Below are 19614 nucleotides of genomic sequence, written 5' to 3' on the forward strand. Positions count from 1 at the left end.
TGCAGAAGGTCTCCATGGAAACTTTGTAAACTGTGATGTTAACAGACAGAGGCAAAGGTTGCACTATTGTAGAGGCCCCATTGTATTCTCTTTAAATGTTTCAGAGTAGCGGTATTTCTTAATTGATTCTATGAGSCTATGTAACGTTTTGTTTAGATTATTTTATGACTGGCCGCTTGTCATGCTTGTATTGGGGAGGTCAGATGAGCTGCCAGAATAACAATGAAAATGTAYTTTTCAGCATTTTTTTGTATAGAATCACTTGAATACTATGATTTGATTTGAATTATCTTTTTGTCAGTGATAACAATGCTATCAGAAGTGGAAGAGYATGACATGAAAGAAAAAAGAAATTCAGGCTATTATACTCCTACTAGTACCTCCCAATTCTGTTAGGTACTTTTATTATTAACATAGAACCAACTCTTTTAGGTTATCTTTCACTAACTGTTGTTGGGTAATTTTGAATGCCTGTCTCCTCTCAAARGAGAGGAGACTTATTAATAAAAGTAAACATAAGTTTTAAAACTGCTTAGYCTTTAGCATGCTTTGGTGCTTCATGCTATCTTTAAATTTATACCACAAATTTAAATTCTCAGACATATTTATTACATTGTTAGTTCACGTTTCAGGAAATGCTGCCAGCATGAGCACAAATGAGCGTCGGCTCTTTCCACAAACATCTGATTCATATGATTGTCTGAGTTCCCATTTGACATCTTGTAACTGACCATCCGTGTTTGAAAAATTGTGCTTGTCCTTACTCATAGTTTAAGCTTTATTATCATGGGAATTTTTGTTTAGTGATGGTAGTAATCTTTTAAAACGATTATAAACTAAGTTCTGCTCTCGTGTACGGGCTTATGCCACAGCAACCAGAATGCCAGGGACCTGCTGGCTACTCACGTGGTGGTCCAAGAAAATGAGATCTTCTGTTACCACGCTCTCTGCACATTTATTTGTTCCTGCCACATAAATTTTGAACCTGTTGGTTATTTTAAGTCCAACTTGAGATAAGGGTAGAAAATAAYCCTTAAGCATAATGGAAATTGGAACCTGGTTAGAAGAGAGAGATGTAGGACTGTGATGCTGAGGCTGATTGGAGGTGCAAAAATGCCATTGCATTGCTCATTCCATCTGATCAAGGGCAAWGAMAAAAAAAAAAAAAAAAAAGAAAAAAGAAATCAGTCTAGTAAGTGTGTATACTTAATCAAACTCATGATCATCTCACAGAAGCAAGAGATGATATAAATTCTCGATTTATAAGCCTTTTATGTTTTACTGCAAGAAGTACAAAGACTTCTTAGGTCAATTAGACATTTGCATGTAATGTAGACAAGTAACCTTGAAGCATTTCCAGCACCTTAGTTGTGAAAGCATTTGCAATTGTTCTGACAATATATTCTGATACAGAATGAAAGGGCAAAATGTACTGTTAGCTCAACATAGCTATTGACCTACCTTTGGGCAGTTAGGCATGCAGGACTACCTGCTCAGCCACGGCACCATGGAGCAAGGAAAGGGTGGGCTTTTTTTAAGCTTCACWCTCTCAAATGTTCTGTTATTTTGACATATGTTTAATTATTAAAAGATTTATATTCAGTGCCATGTCTGTGATAGACAAGAATTACTGCAAAAAAAAAGAAAAAACAATTAAAATAGTTTCATCCATTTCAGTGTTCTAGATGCCATATGTCTTGTGGTTTAAATTTGCCTGATTCCAAACAACATTAGAAATATAATATGACAATAAACACAGCRTACGCATAATGAAAATCTATCTCCAAGTTTCATTTAACTTAATTGTGTAACTGCACTCCTGAGGGAAAGGGATTGTGCACCAGATAGGAGTGTTTTTCATTAGGCAATTTCGACTTTTTGAATMTGGAACCAAAAGTAATAGGAAAAAGTCTCTCCATACAGCATGAGATTTTACATGCTTTTTATGCTCTGACTACTTTGCAGTGCTAACTGATCAATTTTCGTAAGTTTTCACAGAGAGGAAGCATAATACTTATGCAGCAGGYAGAAATTAAAATTCCATAGTTTGATTAAAAAAAACCACACACACAGATGGTATCTTTGCTTATTCTAATGCATTTCGAAAGTGTTATCTGCTAATTGAAAAATTTAAATCCAGCTATATCACTACCTAAAATTATACAATAAATTACCAAGTTAGAACAATGAATCTTARTAATAAGCTAAATACTGCTTAAGTGCAAAAGAAGCATCCACTGGTGTTCCTCCAGACAAGCCTTTGGCCTGCTCCTTAGACCAGATTGTTTCTGCAGGTTCCTTTTTAGGTTAGGAAACGGGTGCTAGGAAAGATGCAGAGTATCCACACTGTGATTAATGAGAAGCTACAGTGTGGTGGGTTTGATGTCATCCTACCCAGCGTTGCAGCAGGGCTGTGGAGTCTGTAGTGAACGCAGCCTTTGGCAGGCATCTAATCACCTACGATTTGGCATTTCATTAATCATGTTTTGTGGGGGATTTTTGGTGTGTTTTGACACTAGTACAGATCTCCAATTCCTTGTTGAAAATAAAAGCAGTATTAGGTTTTCACAGATGTCCAAAAACAAGTAAGTGAACAGAAAAAAAGAAAACTATAGGAATGCTGTGATATACTTTAATTCTTCAAGTAGATATGATCTGTGTAACCTCAGACATTTTTGTATCATCAACAGTTTTCTYCTTGCTTATGGTATAAACTGAAATACCATGATAATCTGGGATGATTTCCGTGAATTACACAAATATTCAAAGACAAGTATTGCCAAAGGTCAGCTTACAATGTCACCTCTACCACAATTCTTGATTGGTTTAAATTGGTTTCTTTGGATTCATAATGATGTAATTGAGAGAAGAATTTGCCCTCAAATCTCTCCATCCTTAAAGGTTCTGAACTCCCAACTCRCACATTACACATCTGATCTTTTCAATTTAAACATAACCAAGGTTTAATTGCAAAATGACAAGTATCATTTTCAGGCTGAGTATACAAACAGACTTTGAAAATTCAAATAAAACAACTCCCATGTTATTTTGTTCTTTTTGTCATAATTCATTACATAAAAATAGTTTTATCTTAATTAATAGATCTACCTAATATATTTCATGCTTAAGATGCGTTTTCTTGGACTTGTCAACAAAAAATAGTGAAAGTCAAAAATGAAAGGGTTCTTTAAGGAAGGGCTTTCATGCTGCATATGTGACTGATCCCTGGCTGCACATGCCTTAGAAGTTATGAACTATTTCTTAGCAACTGTACTTTTTGAGCCATTGGTGTTGCAGCTCATTCGAAGGGCCTGGTTTTGTTTCTTTTCTAAGAGAGACTGTGAAAAAGATTTTTTTGTATCACGTGCTTCAGTGAAAAGTAAATGTAGTCTGAAGCTATCCATGGAAATGTTGTCTGTTTGTGCTACCTTAGCTTTTAGGAAATTCTGTCCCTGATACACTGGACAGGCTCCCCTTTAGATGTGAAAACCTGCTGGATTTATTCACTTTTGATAAAACTGCTTAGGGGAAAGAGGACAGTTTAAATCTTGGAGAGAAGCTTTTAGAGGTCAGGTTGGTTTTGCGTTCTAGAAACAATAGTTCCAGATGTTTGCAAGGTCCCCAGCGCTTCAGTTAGTATGCCAGAACGCATCTCTCATTCTGTGATATTTGAGCAGCTCGTTGTAGTGTGTCTTTTATTTTATCCAGACTTCAGTGCCTACAAGTGATGATGGAGAGAGAGAATTACGGCATAATTGCTTGCTTGAGCTGGAAAATAATGGTAACTTAATCCTGTAGTATTTATACATTCTACTCATGACATCTTAAAAATTGCTCTTTCTACTGCACTTACTGCTGACTCACCAGACCTCTTACTGTGTGTATAACCAAGCCTTTTGTTAATAAAACCTCAACACTTGTTCGGGGACAGATCGGCTGCTGCTTTGGGCACATCTGTCCAGTGCTGTGATTAAGTCTAAAATGACCTTTTGACTTAAGACTGGCTTCCTTAAAATTCAGTTGAATGATTTTCTACTCTTGAAGGTATGTTTGAGACCTTTTGCTCTCTAAATTCAATTTGCTGTTCTAGTACTGTTAGCAGAAGGTGCTAGAGACAAGAAGCAGGTCAAATGCAGGCCGAGTCAATTGAGATTAATGTGCATATTTGTGTAGGTAGAACCTTGACGGCAAAGGAAGCTTGTTGGATTTACTAGTTAAGTAGACTTTTTTAAATTATTTTTAAGCATACTGAAGACAGTATTAGAGATATGCATAAACATAGAAAAAGTGTTATTGTGCCACAATAAATCTTAGGGATTTTACTGGGAAGGATAATTAAAGCAGGATGCTTTGAACTTTGGGCTAATTATGTAGCTGTCTTGAATGTTCCCAAAGGGCCATGTATACCCCCTGCTTTGCCCAGCCCTCCTCCCCAGATTATTTTTAACCATGATCTGTTTGCATATTCCATTTAGAAGCTGGCTTTGTGGCCCAGCATTGGCACCACTGAAGGATGGCATTTTGGGACGTGGGAAGCTGAAACATATGAGTTGTGAGGGACGAGATCGCCTCAAGCCAGCGAAGAAAATATGAGAAACTATAGCATGAGGTGTGGCTAATATATTACAGCCTTTAAAGGCAAGAATTCTATATATTACACATGCAAATGTGACCTCCATTAACTTCTGCATGCTTTAAAGCTTTTTTAATTATTATTTTAATATTACATTTTAACATACATACATTAACTCATGTTTACAAATAGACAAAATAGAGGGGGGCTATTGTCCCATATGTTAAGGTGAAACGTCTCAATAGAAGATAGAGAACCGAGGTCCTTTGGAGGCTGAATGAGATGAGACTGTTTCGTATTTAATACGAAAATATCTAACATGCCAGTAAAACATCAAAATTTCTATTTTTATTAAGCTAGCCAATTTATTTTTGCATCTTTGAATTGAGATTGGTGTGTTAATGTGATGTATATTATTGCTGCTTATTTTAATTTCATAATAGAGTGACTCAGAGCTCCTAATAAATTGAAGGGGAGTATTTTTGCAGGGTGCTCTGCGTGTAATATAAGTAAGGATACGATTTATCCTAAAGAATTTATGGTCAAAGGCCTGGCACAGTTTCATCTTGGCTTCATGTCTCTAGCTGAGAGAGACTTGGCAGCTTCCCATTCCCGACTKGAGACGCAGAGAGGTAAGCTGAAAATCTGCCTGATCTCTAGGTGGTGGTGTTCTTTAAGCAGTAGCACTAGGTTTTCCTTCAGCTGTCAGTACCGCGGCGGTGGTGATGGTAAAGGTCAGGATTCGATGTGAAGAGGAGGAACTCCAGAGGTTGGGCTATAAAAAGATTTGCCTGGGCGCTGCCCTGTACGAGATCAGTTATCCCTGTAAACATTTGTAAAATCTAACAGTTGCTTCGTGTCCATCATTTGGCTTGCCCACCGGCACGGCTCCTGAGCYGGCATCAAAGTGCAGCAAGCAGCTGCCTTGGCCGTGACGTTTCTCAGGATAATCAAACTGTGGTAAATCAAAAAAGGCTTTTGATGTGCCCTGCAATCGATAAGAGTTTCTCTGCTGTCTAGTGTCACGCAGTCCAGCAGAGAGAGGAGGGTTGCTGCAGACTCCCTGCAGTGGCCTCCTCTAATCCAAATGGTGCTTCTCCCAAGGTCGGTGTAAATTGATACGATTTTAAAAAATTATTTACATAACAAACTTGACTCTTCTACTACATAGCAATATGTATCTCTGTATAAAGAATGAAATTCTTTTCCCTCTGCATCTATGGGATTTAAAACAAGTCCAGAAACCTTAGTTACAAGAGGAACCTGGGTTTTGCAAGAAGGAGAGGAGAAAGATTTTTTRCAAAATCTTAAGCTTTTGACAGCAATCAGTTTTTGCAACTAAATGTTTTTTGTTTTCAGATAAGATGGGTTTTTTTTGGTTTTTTTTTTTCCTATTTATTTATTTATTAAAGTTATATTGTAGAAGAGCCTAAGTTTCATTGTTTTTGCAAAGAGTTAAGGGAAACTTTTCAACTATTGGTTGTCTGTGTTTTTGGGTTATGTGTTTGTGTACTTTTACAGATTAATAAAGTAGTAAGAGAACGTAATCTTTTAATTTAGCCTTCTGATATCTMCTGACTCATGAAATATTTTTGGGTAATGTAGCTACATGTGACTATGTAGCTGCACAGAGATAAGTCTTTATTTTGTTTAAGGTGCAGTATGTTGGAAAATACCAAGTTACTTTTYCATTAAAAGAGTCTCGGATATCTCTGAAACTAGATGAAGTTCCAAATACAAGCCATCCCCRCCACCCGATCCTACCTGTGATCTGCCCTGTCCCTCTTTGCTGATGATCATTTTTAAGCCTTGTTCAGTTTGTTCCATGAAAACAACTCAGGTCATGAGAACCAAAACCTGGAAGTGTTTCAGTGCTAAAGTGTGTTTGTTGCAAAGGATTCATGAAAATCCGTAAAACCGGACAAAGAAAAGGAGTTATTTGTGTTGAAAGGTGATGTTTGGTTTATGTCTGTATTTCTGGTTTTAAAAAAACTGCAAAACAYGCATTTGGGGTTAAAGCTCCCAGTCATTATCTTGAGGATCCCCCACAGGCACTCTGATTTAAGTAAGGACAAACACTAGTTTTTTGCTCTGTACGTGTGACTTATTTGCATCCCTTATTGATGCATGGGGTAGCGTGGCAAATGGCACAAGGCATAAATATCCAGTAAGCACCGAGATCACTGTCAGATTCTTTGAAATATATAAATATTTGATAATAGTATTTATCACTTTTGTTCCAGGCATCCAAACTGTTTTRCATGGGTGGCTGAATGTTGTCACCTATGTAAAAGGGGAATAACAAGCGAGAGCCTAAACGTCTACGATGCCAGGTCGGGGCGTGCTGAGGCAGGTGCTGGCGTTCTTTGGGCACCTAGACTCCAAGGTGGCATCAGGAGGGTGCTAGTGCTTTTGTTTTCATTTGGATTTACTGAGAGAAACTATTTCCGGAGAAGTTCTGGTTGAATTTTTGTAGATCGAGTGCTTCTGCTACCTTTGAGCTGACTGAAGGTGGTAGCAAAAAAATGCTGCACCCAAAATAGTCATCCTGCTGCCACCTCTGTGCTGCCAGCTTCTCTGTGCGAAGTCTTCTGCGTTCTGTTCCTTTCCCTTTCCAGAAGCCCCAAGCATTGTCATGGCAGATGCTTTCAGAAGCCTTGCGAGTTGATTAGCAGAAAATTTATAGCAATTCATGCTAATGTATTCATTATGAAATTCTTTTGAATGGCAGGGGGTAGGAGGATATTTTCTGCTGAGCAGATAGCAGAGCCTACAGTAGATTTTTTATTGTTTTTTTTAACATGGAGCAAACTGTGAGTACAGAAATGTAAAAGAGAAAAACAAACGTAATTTCATTTTGTTGTCATTCAGCCTATCTGTGCTTTGTGGGAGAGCAGCTTTTTGCATGTGACATAGTGAGCRATTTTCTTTTCTGTAGCAGCTCCTCCTTCCTTATCTTTCTGCAGTGCTTAAGATGCTCTTCCAGGACCGCCGTCTTGCCACTGTACAGAAACAAATTATTTAAGTTCAATCATAGAATCATAGRGTCAGTAARGTTGGAAGGGACCTTTGGAGATCATCTAGTCCAACCTCCTTGCTCAGCAGGGTCACCTAGAGCGTGTTAGACAGGGTTGCATCCAGGCAGCCCTTGAAGATCTCCAGAGAAGGAGACTCCACAACCTCTCCGGGCAACCTGTGCCAGTGCTCTGTCACTCTCACAGGGAAGAAATTCCCCCTCCTGGTCAGGCAGAACTTCCTGTGCTTCAATTTCTGCCCATTGCCTCTTGTCCTGTCACATGGGACAACTGAAAAGAGTTTGTCCCCGTCCCCTTGACACCCTCCCTAATGTTTAGGTATCTTAGATCTCTTATCTTGTATTTGAAATTTTAATTTAATACTACTTTAGAAAAACAACTTAAACCAAAAGAAACTTCAGTGCTGATCATGGAGTTCATTCTTACTATGCAGTATAATTATTCAGTTTGGTACAACAGAAGGTGAAAAAAAACAGGAGAAGTGGGTGTAAGGTAGGACTGTCACTTTTTTTCAATTCTAGTAAGTACAAAACTGTTTATAGTTTAACAAATGATTTAAGTAACCGTGCTCATCTCTCATTTTTCACAATGCTGTCATTCCTTTCCCTGCATGCCCCAGGAATTCATCTGTGTGCTTCAGTTCATCTTCAAAAATCCTGTTTTTTTCCTTCCTCAGAACCACTTTAGCTTGTGCAGCTGAGTTTGTTCCAGCTTAAATGTTCTGCATAAAGAACAAGATAATCTGAAATTAAAGTATTCTTATTGTCTACACAGACTTAGCAATTTGCTAGTCAAAACAAGAAAATAGCATTTCATGAACTGAAGCAAGGAAGTCCCTGTGCTGCAGATTGCTAAAGAGACGTGCAGTATGCCAAGGGAGGCTGTGCTTCYGSTGTGCCCAGTTGCATGCAGTCTTTYCTCGGCATGAGCTGAAGTGCAATGCTAGGCAAGGTGGACTGTTGGGCTGAATTAGAGAGGTAATTCTTTTAAGATTATTTTTGTTTGCCATCACCCCATCACTCAGAAGAGGATGACTGGTAACTTGCTCATCAAGCGTTGTCTCTGCCATTAAAAGCTGTCATGGAACAGCAAAAAAATACCAAATTGTAAAGTATTAAAATAGTCTGGGTCTATGCGGGTTAAGTACACAAATTCATTTTTGAGACTTAACACATGCAAGTGGCATTTGTGGCCATGTGGTGGAGCATATTGTGTAAATCGAGCCATGATTCTAGGCTTTATTTATTTTACTGGTTGTGCTGCAAAATGCTGAAAGGCTGGTCTGCAAATGTGGAGGTGCAGACTGGGCCTGCTGCAAGCTAGTGCTGCTGCTAAGGTCACAGGGATGGATCATCGTAAGGAGCCTTCCTGAGCAAAGCAGATATTTAGGATCCTCAATCAAAAGATTATATCCGCAATTAAAGATATAATCCTCATATTTTTGATGGCTGTCAGCAACCCAGAATCTTACCTTACTTTTTAATGATGAAAGAACAGTTGGCTGTGGTTCAGTTTCAGTTTATACCAAATAAAGTATGAGTTGAACTGCATGAATTATTTATGTTGATTTTAATATTGCACTATATAGTTGTGAAAAACTAATGCTTTGAATTTAAAGCAGCAACACCAAAACAAGACTCAAATACCGTCAAGTTTTTATTTCTTAGGAAAGATGTATGCTGTCACCCCATAGCGGCTGTAATGCAGTGCCTGAAAAAGATGGCTATTGAATTAGCTTACTTTGTTTAAAAGCAAAAGGACTTAAATATGCAGCACTGGATTAGAATATTTGATTTGTAACCAGTTTGAGCTGTAATATGACAAATTGTCTGTGCCAGCACTGCTGCTGGAAGCAGCAGCCTTGGACACCCCCGTATTGTGTCCTCCTCTATTTCAGAACAAGCATTTGTGTGAGTATGGAGGGAACTGGCTGGCAACTGATACAGCTGAAAATTAAAGCCATTAAAAAAAAACAAACTTAGTGAAAGATTAGTTTCACCTACCCATTTCACCATGTGGCCTTAGAAATAGTTTGTTTTTTTTTTTTTAAGCAGATACTACCTTGCGTCAACTACTTACATGTGTAGTTTTATAYTTTCAGTATGCATTTGTGTACTGTCACATTGTTAGAATTATAGCGTATTAACAAAATAAGCTAATAAACAAATGGTACCTCTAGAGAGTATAGCATGTATGTTTTCAGTTCCACAAATCATTTTTGGAAAATACTAATGTATGAAGCCTACATCTTATTAATCTTACCAGTGTGCAAGGTGGGACTGATAAGCAAAACCCAAACTTGTTGTAACATAACAAATGCTATCAACTCATTATCAGATATTTATTGTATTTGATGTCATGAAYAAGAGAATAAAAAATTGAATTGAATTTTGATGTGTTTATCCAAACAACTTTTTTTGCCCCAGATCATATTTGATTACTCAATAATCTTCATTACAGAAATTCATAGGAGAGAGGCTTGAAGGTTGACTTCCTAATGCCAGATGATAATGATGGTCTCTCTGGTCTCGGGCCATGTTGTCCAGCGTGTTTCTCTATCCTTCAAAACTGTTTGCTCAGAACCCTTAAGCGCGTGAGTTCCCACCAGGCCTCGATGCTTGCTTACGCAGCTATAGCGTGGGCTAAAGGCAGAGCTTTGGCTCAGGCTGGAGCCTGCCTGCTCCACGGTGAGGCTGGAAGCAAGATCAAGAAACATCCAGTTTGCTTTCAGCAGTTCTCCTGGCAGACGAGATACTAGGGAGGAGAGAAGAAAGAGCAGGATGTTCCTTAAAATCAAGCAGGCAAGAAATAGCAAGAACAGAATAACCCAGTGTGCTCCTTAAAGGAAATGCTCAGATGCAGTCTCTTCCAGCTGGAGCGCTCAGACCTGAGAATTAGTTATACCAGTTAATTATGCAGTGCACGCGCTGTTGGTTTCCAGTGTCAAAACCTCTGCAACAGAGGGGATTGTGCTGCATAGATAAAATAGAGGTATCTGAAACCAACCGTAAGAATTACATAAAAGGTAGATTAATGATTGGTTGCTGGGTGATCAAATGATTTGGTCCCTTCTCTGTTGCTCCTGTTTTTCTTAYACTAGTTACATATACACACAAACACACATATATATGTATGTATTCTGTACATTGTGATAGATGAATGCATTAAGTTGTGCTTTCTGGAGAGTTCTTTGGCAAGATCAAATTTTCTTTCATTTGGTCTCTTTTTTTTTTTTCTTCAGTACTCGTTTCTCTGACTTTGTGATTGTTATTGAGCTGCCTCTGTGATTTGACATTGAAAGCTGATTCCAACAGAAGCAGCATAGCACGTTACGTAGAATTTACAAGAACTCAGATGAGGATGCTCAGGACTTAATTTTGCAGCTTTAAATGAGCAGTTCCAAGTCATTTCAATTAATTAGAAGATTTTATTAAATAAAGCTTATTTTTAAGTAGAGAGATAGATGTCTTCTCTATAAAGGCAAAATCCTTGACTTTTTAGCCTAGCTGCAGATATAAAATATGGAACAAAATATAGAGGCCAAACTAGTGAACTATAAGGGTGTCAGAGGGAGGGAGAAAGCAACCTGTTTCCTGTTGCAGCAGTACCAGTTCCCTGTGCCTTGAGGGGGCATAACTGAGCCCAAGGAAGCAGAGAAAGATTAATAAGAAGCGATGTAACGAGAGCCAGCATTCACGCTTCTGTGTTACACAGATACCTAGAAGGATTTTCAGCAGAGATGCAGACCTCTGTTTAAAAAATATTAAGCATGATGACTTGACTTTCTTAGTTAGACATCGCCTCTGAGAGTAATTGATCCACAAGTGGGAAAGCCAGTCTAGATGTAGTGTCTAGTTGCTGTAGACACATACAGTCTGTCATTCATTTCCTTTTCTTTTTACCTATGTCAGTCTTTTTAAACCACACATCTGCCTGATCTGAATACTCTGAACAGTGTAGCATGCATAAGAAACATGAACTAATGCTGCTCAGGAGGCTGATAGCTCAGTTCAGTAATTCTAGAACATCAGTGGAAGGGACAGAAGCCAAAAGTAGCCTTGCAGCAAAGTTGGTTTTCTTCCAGGTAATAGAATTAAAAGAAAAGAGAAAGAAAAAGTTTAAAAAAAAAAAAAAAAGTGGGAGAATCCTCTATTGCAACTAATAGATYTTGATCTGGATTTTCTGCAAGTACACAAGTACCTTGCTTCAATGTCAATACTAGCCCTATACTGAGAAGATACCACAGATTTTCAGATCCCCAGAAACTCAGCACATTTTTTAACAAAAGTCCCATTTTTTTAATGCAACATCAAAATAATAAAAGAATGGCTGGATTTGTCTGAAAGTTTTCCAACTGAACAGTAGGGGGTATACAAGAGTCAGCCTGGGTGCAACAGAGTGGGCACTGAACCAGATCTAATAAGAACTACTGGACCCAATACCCATATTACCTTCAGTAGATGAGGTTTTTTGTGGTACAAGGGCTTTAATGTTGTAATCTTAATGACTAGAGGTAACAAATTAGTTTGAAAGGAAGGGAAAAAAAGTTCAAAGCAATTAGAAACTATCTCCTGAGGATTTTAAGTATTGCCAGCCACATATTTGTGTCTCTTTGCAAATGAATGGGCCTTTCTGTCGCTGTAAGAATGTATTGTAAAGTAACAGACTTGAACTAATTATGTCCTGTAAACTTTATTAAAAAAAGAAAAAAAAAGTTTTTTGAAGTCCGGACATGCATGTCGCTGGTCCAGCCAAGAAGTGTCACTTAGGGTAAATGGGATTCAGGATCATTTTAGAAAAAAAACAGTTGGATATTGTAACTGCTGGGAAGAAAAAGTAACCAAGAGTAGGCATTGCAATTTACTGCTGATTCAAGCCAGGGTCTTGCTAGCTACATTTATAGGGTAACTTGAGTTACTGTCAGATGTTGTGGTTCTCAGAGGGATCTGTTTATATCGAATGGAGATGGTTGTCCCTGGGTGAGAGGACTAGTGTGAAGCTCTGCTTTCCTTGCAGCATTTGGAGCGGAAGCCTGTTGTYGCCTGGTGTTTTCTCATGATACTTTTTTTTCCATTGGTTTCTTAAGCCTATCATTTATGGTGGAGGGACCTGTAATACATGGTGATATTCATAAAGATATCTCTTCTTGTGGACTGAACAGAGGGAAATGAAGCTGTGATCATATCTTTGAGCTGTCCAAAGAGGTCTATCCTTCTGCTGAAGTGATCTTAACTGTAAAAGACAATGATTAATTCTTCAGCAAAACCTTAGATCCTTTAATACCTCCATTTTTTGGATGTTGCCCTAAGCTGGAACCTGAATGAGAAGGTGTTGAATAATTAGTCTGTAGTAAGAAAAGATCCTACCTTGAAATAAATTTTTTGCAAAATTGCCACTTCCTTGAAGCAAGCCATGGCCCCTTGCCTTTTTCCCAGCCTCCCCGCATCAGGGCTGCTCGGCAGGCTTCCTGCTGCTCCGCCAACAAACACGCAATGGGCTCGGACTGCGCCGGAGCAGCAAATGCAAAACGTGCCACTGTGTTTCCACTGCCTCTGTGACGAAGCCGTCGGAGTTCATGGATTTCACATCCAGGACGCGGGTTCTGCRTCGCAGAATGTGATTTATTTCATTCATCTGTGGGTGAAATCAGATAATACTGCATACCAGCAGGAGCTCCCTCAAAAAAGTAAAACATAAAATAAATCGTAGAGGACAAAAGTAATTACAACTTTCAGTGGTTGTTTTGAGAAGGATGTTAGCTATCTTTCATATCAGCCCTAAATTTAATGATAATCGGCAACATACAAGCAAATCATGGAGATGGCTTTTTTTTATGCGTTATCTGCTAACACTTTCCCTGCTCTGGAGGTGGTATCTTTCTTATTTTCTGGCTGGGGTTTCGTATCTTGTAGCTGTGCTGCAATCGCTCGTGTCTTCTGTCCCCACGTTGCCCCTTGGYGCGTGCCAGCAAAGCTGTCCGTGCAGCAGCGTGGGAAGCGGAGCTGGCAGAAGGTGCGTTCGCCTCCTCTCGCAGCCCGGTTCCTCGCATGGGCACGCAGCGGCGGGCGCCTGCTGAGCGTGGAGAGCGCTCCTCAGCGGCGAGAGGAAGCCTGGGGCTGCCAAAGCTGGCTTCAGCAGGGCTCTGCCCAAACATCAAAGCTGGACAAAACTGAGGTTATCGTTGGAGAAGTCGAGACAGCCTCCTCCCAGCYCGCTGTTGGCAGCAAATCCCACGCAGCAGTTGCACTGGCGCAGCWGAGGGGTGGGTGAACTGTGGCACAGAGCAAGAGCACTTTAAGCCAGTGACCAAAGAAAGTATAATGTCAAACCCCRTTCTTTAATACTTCTTGACAACTTGTGTGCCTTAGTGTTTGGCATTTTCCCCTCTGGAGATGTGAATTATTTACATACTAAAACTTCAACATGTAATTTTTTTTTGTATTATTGAAAATATATATTTGCATGTTTTATAATATGCTACCTTTTCTTACAAATCTTGTTTCTTTCTTCCTCAAACCTGAGAAAAATTCTTCTCTTTGCTAATTCAAAGAATAGTTGTTTGTGAGCTTGTTCTTCCTGATCCTGATTTTTTTTGTATGAAAATTCAGATGTCCGCTTTTCTGCTTTTGAGMCGGTTCTGTTTGTGTTTACAAATGCTGGTGAGTTTTTTAAAGGAAGTTTTAAGTGTAGCTTTCTACCAAGGCATGACTTTTTTTTTTTTTCCTAATGTGATTAAATGCGCTTTAGTGAGGCTCCTTTCCTGACATTACACACAGGAGAAGAAGAGCTAAAACTGTAATGTTTTCAGGAGGTACGAAGCTGCAGCCCTGTGCAACTAATCATACAACCTTCTCTGTTAATTCCTTAACAGTTTTTCTTAGCGTCTTCTCAAAGCTCAGGCACCATCTGGCGGTCTGTTGAGATCTGCTGGCCATCTTCAGGCAACCCAGAGCTTAATCCTCAAAGTGAAGTTAGGAGAACATTAYGTGTGTCCAGACTTGGAAGTTGTATCCGATATCTTGTTTTTAATTGCTACTCATTCTTCCTTCCTTCTCCCTTATTTTTTTCAGGTGAGGAGGATAACCAGCAGTCTTGAAGCATGAGTACTGATGCCAGCCAGGTGGTGATCACTACTCCTCCCGCTGCCACTATGCCCCATAAGGAGAGGTACTTTGATCGCGTCAATGAAAATGACCCGGAGTATATCCGCGAGAGAAATATGTCTCCTGATCTGAGACAAGACTTCAACATGATGGAGCAAAGGAAGAGGGTCACTCAGATCCTGCAAAGCCCTGTGAGTAGAGTTAAGGGGGAAATGAAAATCACTGTTTTCTTCTTTTTTTCTTTTCTTTTCTCTCTCTCTCTCTCTCTTTTTTTTTTTTTTTTTTTTTTAATGTTCCTGATTAACCTTTTTAATCTTTTGAGATGTGGGTTTTATGGTTTTTTTTTAAAGCTGCATCATGGCTAGCTGGAATAACTCTGGACAGTGGAACATCTTGTAAGAACAGTTGTAAAACCATTTATCCAACATCTTGTTTGCATAGTTTTTGTCTGTTAACAAACAGCCTTGATGCTTTTATAGTTTTATGCTTCATTACAGTACTACAAAAAGAACTGGCTCCTGCAGGGCGCCTAATTAAAACTTAAGAGCAGGGAAGGGAGCAAAGGAGTCACTGGTCAAACATGARCAAATTAGGACAGACGTTACATGGAGTTCTACTTTTGAATATTAACTTACTGTTTGCATCCAGGAATGCCCTGATTACTGTTTTTAACCAGACTAAGTGTTTAAAAGCTAAACTTCTTATCATATACTTGGGGGTGATTGTACCCAGACTTGCCATGTTGGCACTCATCTGCAGGTTGTGTAAATTCAGTCCCTGCATAGGCTATGTATAAGACTATCAAATCTGTTGAAAGCCCTCAAATTAGTTTTAATTGATGTATTCTTTGGGGTTGACCTGATGAATGCATTGAAAAACCGCTATTGCATAAGTGTTTTGAAGCCATCAGGAGTGAGTGAGGACTGAGTGGGAATTAACCATTGGGGGTGTTGGTGTGGGTAACACAGAGAAGGAGGATAGTGAGGCTTGGAAGGGGTTAAGCAGCTTTGTTTAGGACCCCTCTCTGCTCAGTTCTTTTAAAAGTTAGGGTGCTGCTTGTGTAACTTTTTTTTGAAGCTTCTCCATATGTAATGAGATTGCAAACAGCTGTTAGTAATCACTCTATTATAGTTGTCCATGAATAATAGGATTGTTTGCTAAAGTGTTGTCGTGGAGTGCCTCTTGGGTCTGCGTTGCTCTGAGTATAACGTGAACCTGTTGACTCCAAGGAATTTATTACATTCAAGTCATTTGGTGCAAGTTTACTTTTGCAGCCAACCTCTTTATTATAAAGAAAATATGGAGGCATTGTATAATGAATTAATCATGATAATTTTATGTTAAATAGCTCCAGTCATATTTTAGAGTAGAGTCTGCTCCTTCCTGTTAAAATACTTGTGCTCAAAGTAGTCAGCATTTGCAGCAAAGATCCAGTCTTTAGCCTGTTTAAGAGGCACAAAATAAAAATAAATTACACAGATGTTGTTTGTAGTGTTCTTGGGTCCTTTTGATGGAAGTACTAAATCTGATAGGCATAACTATCTCCTTAGCGTTTTGGGGGGAAAAAAATTATTTGCCAAGGCTGCCAGACATAATAAACGTCTCTGTGCAAGTCTCTCTGTTTCAAAGGTGCAGTGTCAGCGCACAGATTGTAGAGAAGGGGTGAGCAGGTACTACCTCTGAGTCTAGTTAACCGTTTTAACAGAAAATAGGACAAAGAATTATTGGGCTATTGTTAGTACCCTAGTGCAAGAGCAGCTGAGCCCAGCATTTTTCAGAAAGTAACTATTTGAAGCTGCCAATACGTTACTAGCTTTTGTTTCGTAAGCGAACAGTTGTCCAGATAAGCCAGGGGCCTGGAAGCTGCTCAGCCTTCAGCAGCTGCCAAGAAGAAAATAGGAGTTATAGGACCCAAATGGACAATGATCAGGCCCAAAGAGGTGGTTGACCTACAGATTTCAGTCATCCAGTGCTTCTTTTTATTGGTCTTCTTTCTTAAAGTAGAAAACTTAGAGGAATCTTGCTATGATTTCTTATCTGAGGAAATAAAGCATTTTTAATGTTATCTCTATGAATATGCCTAAATGTCCCTCAAACAAACAGGCTTGGGGATAGAGACTGTGCTATTTTCTCCAGGGTCTATTGCTGCGGTGTGACGTAGTGTTCTCGAGGCAGGACTGAAAATGATTTATCTGGTCTTCTCCTCAGTATATTAGTTGTCACAAAAGTACCAGAAGACTTTTATCTTGTTACTAGTCTGCCTAATACAGGTCCAAGATTGAATCAAATTATGTTATGGGTAATGTTTTGTTCTATAGCTGTAGAACTACATTATATTACAAGTTTTCACAGAGCTTTGTTGCTTCTCTGATTTGTTCCAGTCCACAAGTAGTAAATAGTTGGAAGGTGTCCTGGAAGAGGAGGAGGAGGGTTTATCAGATGCGCTTTAAAGAAGAGCTTATTTGCTGATAAATCCTCACCCAATCTTTTTGATATATGCATTCAGATTGCAGAAACAGTCATTGACTCATCTTCTGGCAAGCGTTAGTAAATATGAGGTGTATGTAGCAAGAATAATAATATTCCTTTCTTAAAAGTATACAAGCATGTGTGAACTCAAGATGGAATTGTTTGAACATGCACTTTTTCTGAGCACAGAATTATGGTATAAAATTGAAGGGTAAATCACTCCAAGATACTAGGAAATTTGGTTACTTCACAATTCATCTGTGATATTAAAATTTGGTTTCCTTCAAGCAGGAAATTTTAAATCCTTTAGCAAGAAAATAAATCGGAGAATATATTTCAGGAGCCACTGTATATTTGTGCAATGCATGTTATTCTAAGACTACAGCCCCGACTGGATGTCCTCAGACGTCGAACTACTGTATGTCTCAGATGTGTGACTTGGTGTGCATATTTTGTGTACCATCTGACTACTCTTTTCAGATGTGCAATTTTCCTTTATTAAACTGAGTAACTTAAAAGCAACTGAAAAGCCATTCTCATTACCTCTAATGTTTGCTAAAGTCCTAGAGCCTGTTCATGGTAAGTATTATACAAAATAAAGGAGTCCTGTGGTCACTGCCCACAAAATATCCTGACATTATCTGTGAATGCTTAAACATGGTTACTCAGTACTGCATATAACCCATGACTACCTGAAGGCCTGGAGAATCTTACTGGACCCAAATGCATGTTTGTTTGTCTTTTGAAAGGTGAAAAGAAATTAAGTTCTGCTAAGTCAGAGTAGCCTGATGGCATCCAGAAGTACTGCTGACCAATCTTTAAAGTAAAACTGTTTAAATTTATTTCAATAGTGTGTACAAGTTCAGAAGGTTCAGCTAAYGTGTCATTATTTTTGAAGAAAAATCACTGCATTTGTTCAGTAGGCTAATTTTATTGCTTTGTATTGGATGTGAGACATTTGTCTGTAGGATATCCAAAATGTGTAAAGAATATTTAATTTCTTTTTCCAGCTTAACTCTGAAATTGTGTTTCTTTTTTATATTAAATGATCATATACTGCTTGTTATAGAGAGTAACTGCATCTTTCAGTGAGCATGTATTTATTTGCTGCATAGTCAAAACCATAATTGAAGGTACGGTATGCAAGCCCTCCTGGCCTTCATTTCCTCCTGCCATTTTTCTACTGCTTTTCGCACACGCACAAAAAAAAAAAAAAAAAAGAGGGGGCAATGCTTGCCCCAGTATCAAGTATAAAGCAGTCAATTTACCATGACGAAGCTGCATAAAAAGACAAGTTTGGACATATGAAAAATGAGTGTTTTCTCCCCCCTTGCGTTTCATAACTTGGGTAAATTTTTAGTGATGACAAAATTTACAGCTCAGAGGCAAGATTAGCCTCCTCACCTCCCTTCCTGCTTTTCCCTGCGAAACAGCAGGTCCTGCTCCAAAGCATRGAATTATTAGGGCCTCTCAGTTAAATCTTAGGAATTTTCTTTTTTCTTTATTTTACATAAGCAATAAAAATCTTTTTTCCCTGATGTTATTTTTAAAAGTAGCTACGCTTCCGAAACAGCGTTCGTGCCGCGGCTGGCGTTCAGCAAACGAAACTGTCCTCCCGGAGTGGCAAAGTTGCAAGGGAAGGTGTGAGGTGCATTAGCAGACAGGCAGCATCGTCATTCGGCTTATAACGATGGGAGAGCGAAGCGAACGGTTTCCCCGTGGTTGGATAAAGGTCCTGGGTATCCTGACACGCAAACGCCACGACCGGCGGCTGGCCTTCGTTATTAGAGCTATTGCGTTTAGTTCGCTGGGGGCTTTTGCTAACAGGGCTGCATGTATAACTTAAAAGAAATTGGGGTTACTGCTTAAACTGTGTAAGCACATATAGATTGCTGTATTTGAAGAAGAGCTATAGGTCAGAATGGAAATGGAAGAGGATAACATGCAGTTTATTTAACATATACTCTAAGATGCCCTGTTGTATGAGATGTATTTCATTATTTTACCAATTTTAAGAAAAAGATGGAGTGGTCAAATGATGTGTAAGGTGATGATCTGAACAGTCAAAATATGTAAACATAGAAATACCTGGTTATTGGAATTGTAAATGGCCGGTTCATGGTCTGGCTTTATCAGTGACAGTTCCCTGTGGTCTGTCAGGGCACATCAGCCGGCGCACACTTGCCTTTTTTGCAGATGAATTGCACACGGTTACTTGGGGCTTCTTGGCCTGTCCTCTGAGCAGGAGGCTTGCTTGCAGGACCTCATGGGGCTTTGCTTTAACTTGGTACTGGGTGTAGAGAGCATTTGTCGATGCGTTCGAGCTATGAAGGGCGTTCAGCGTGGTTCTCGTTCAGGGCTGCCGTTACATAACCATGTTAATTCAGTTTTAGCCATCAATTGATTTTTCTTACCCATATATACTGAGGTTAAA

The 19614-nt window shown here is 39.1% G+C and overlaps 1 protein-coding gene across 5 annotated transcripts in view; it reads left to right on the forward strand.

Annotated features, from left to right (window-relative positions):
• ADD3 (adducin 3) overlaps positions 1-19614 on the forward strand; it is a 106529-nt gene that overhangs the window by 62982 nt on the left and 23933 nt on the right. For all 5 annotated transcript variants that reach the window (XM_085308097.1, XM_085308088.1, XM_085308124.1 and 2 more), the window contains one exon: positions 14679-14902. In XM_085308097.1, the coding sequence (XP_085164223.1) occupies positions 14708-14902 (195 nt within the window). In that variant the 5' untranslated portion in view covers positions 14679-14707. The remainder of the gene's footprint in view (positions 1-14678; positions 14903-19614) is intronic.

The sequence above is a fragment of the Rhea americana genome, unplaced genomic scaffold (genome assembly GCF_003343005.1).
Source record: "Rhea americana isolate MKP2758 unplaced genomic scaffold, rheAme1 scaffold_104, whole genome shotgun sequence".
NCBI classification, from domain to species: Eukaryota; Metazoa; Chordata; class Aves; order Rheiformes; family Rheidae; genus Rhea; species Rhea americana.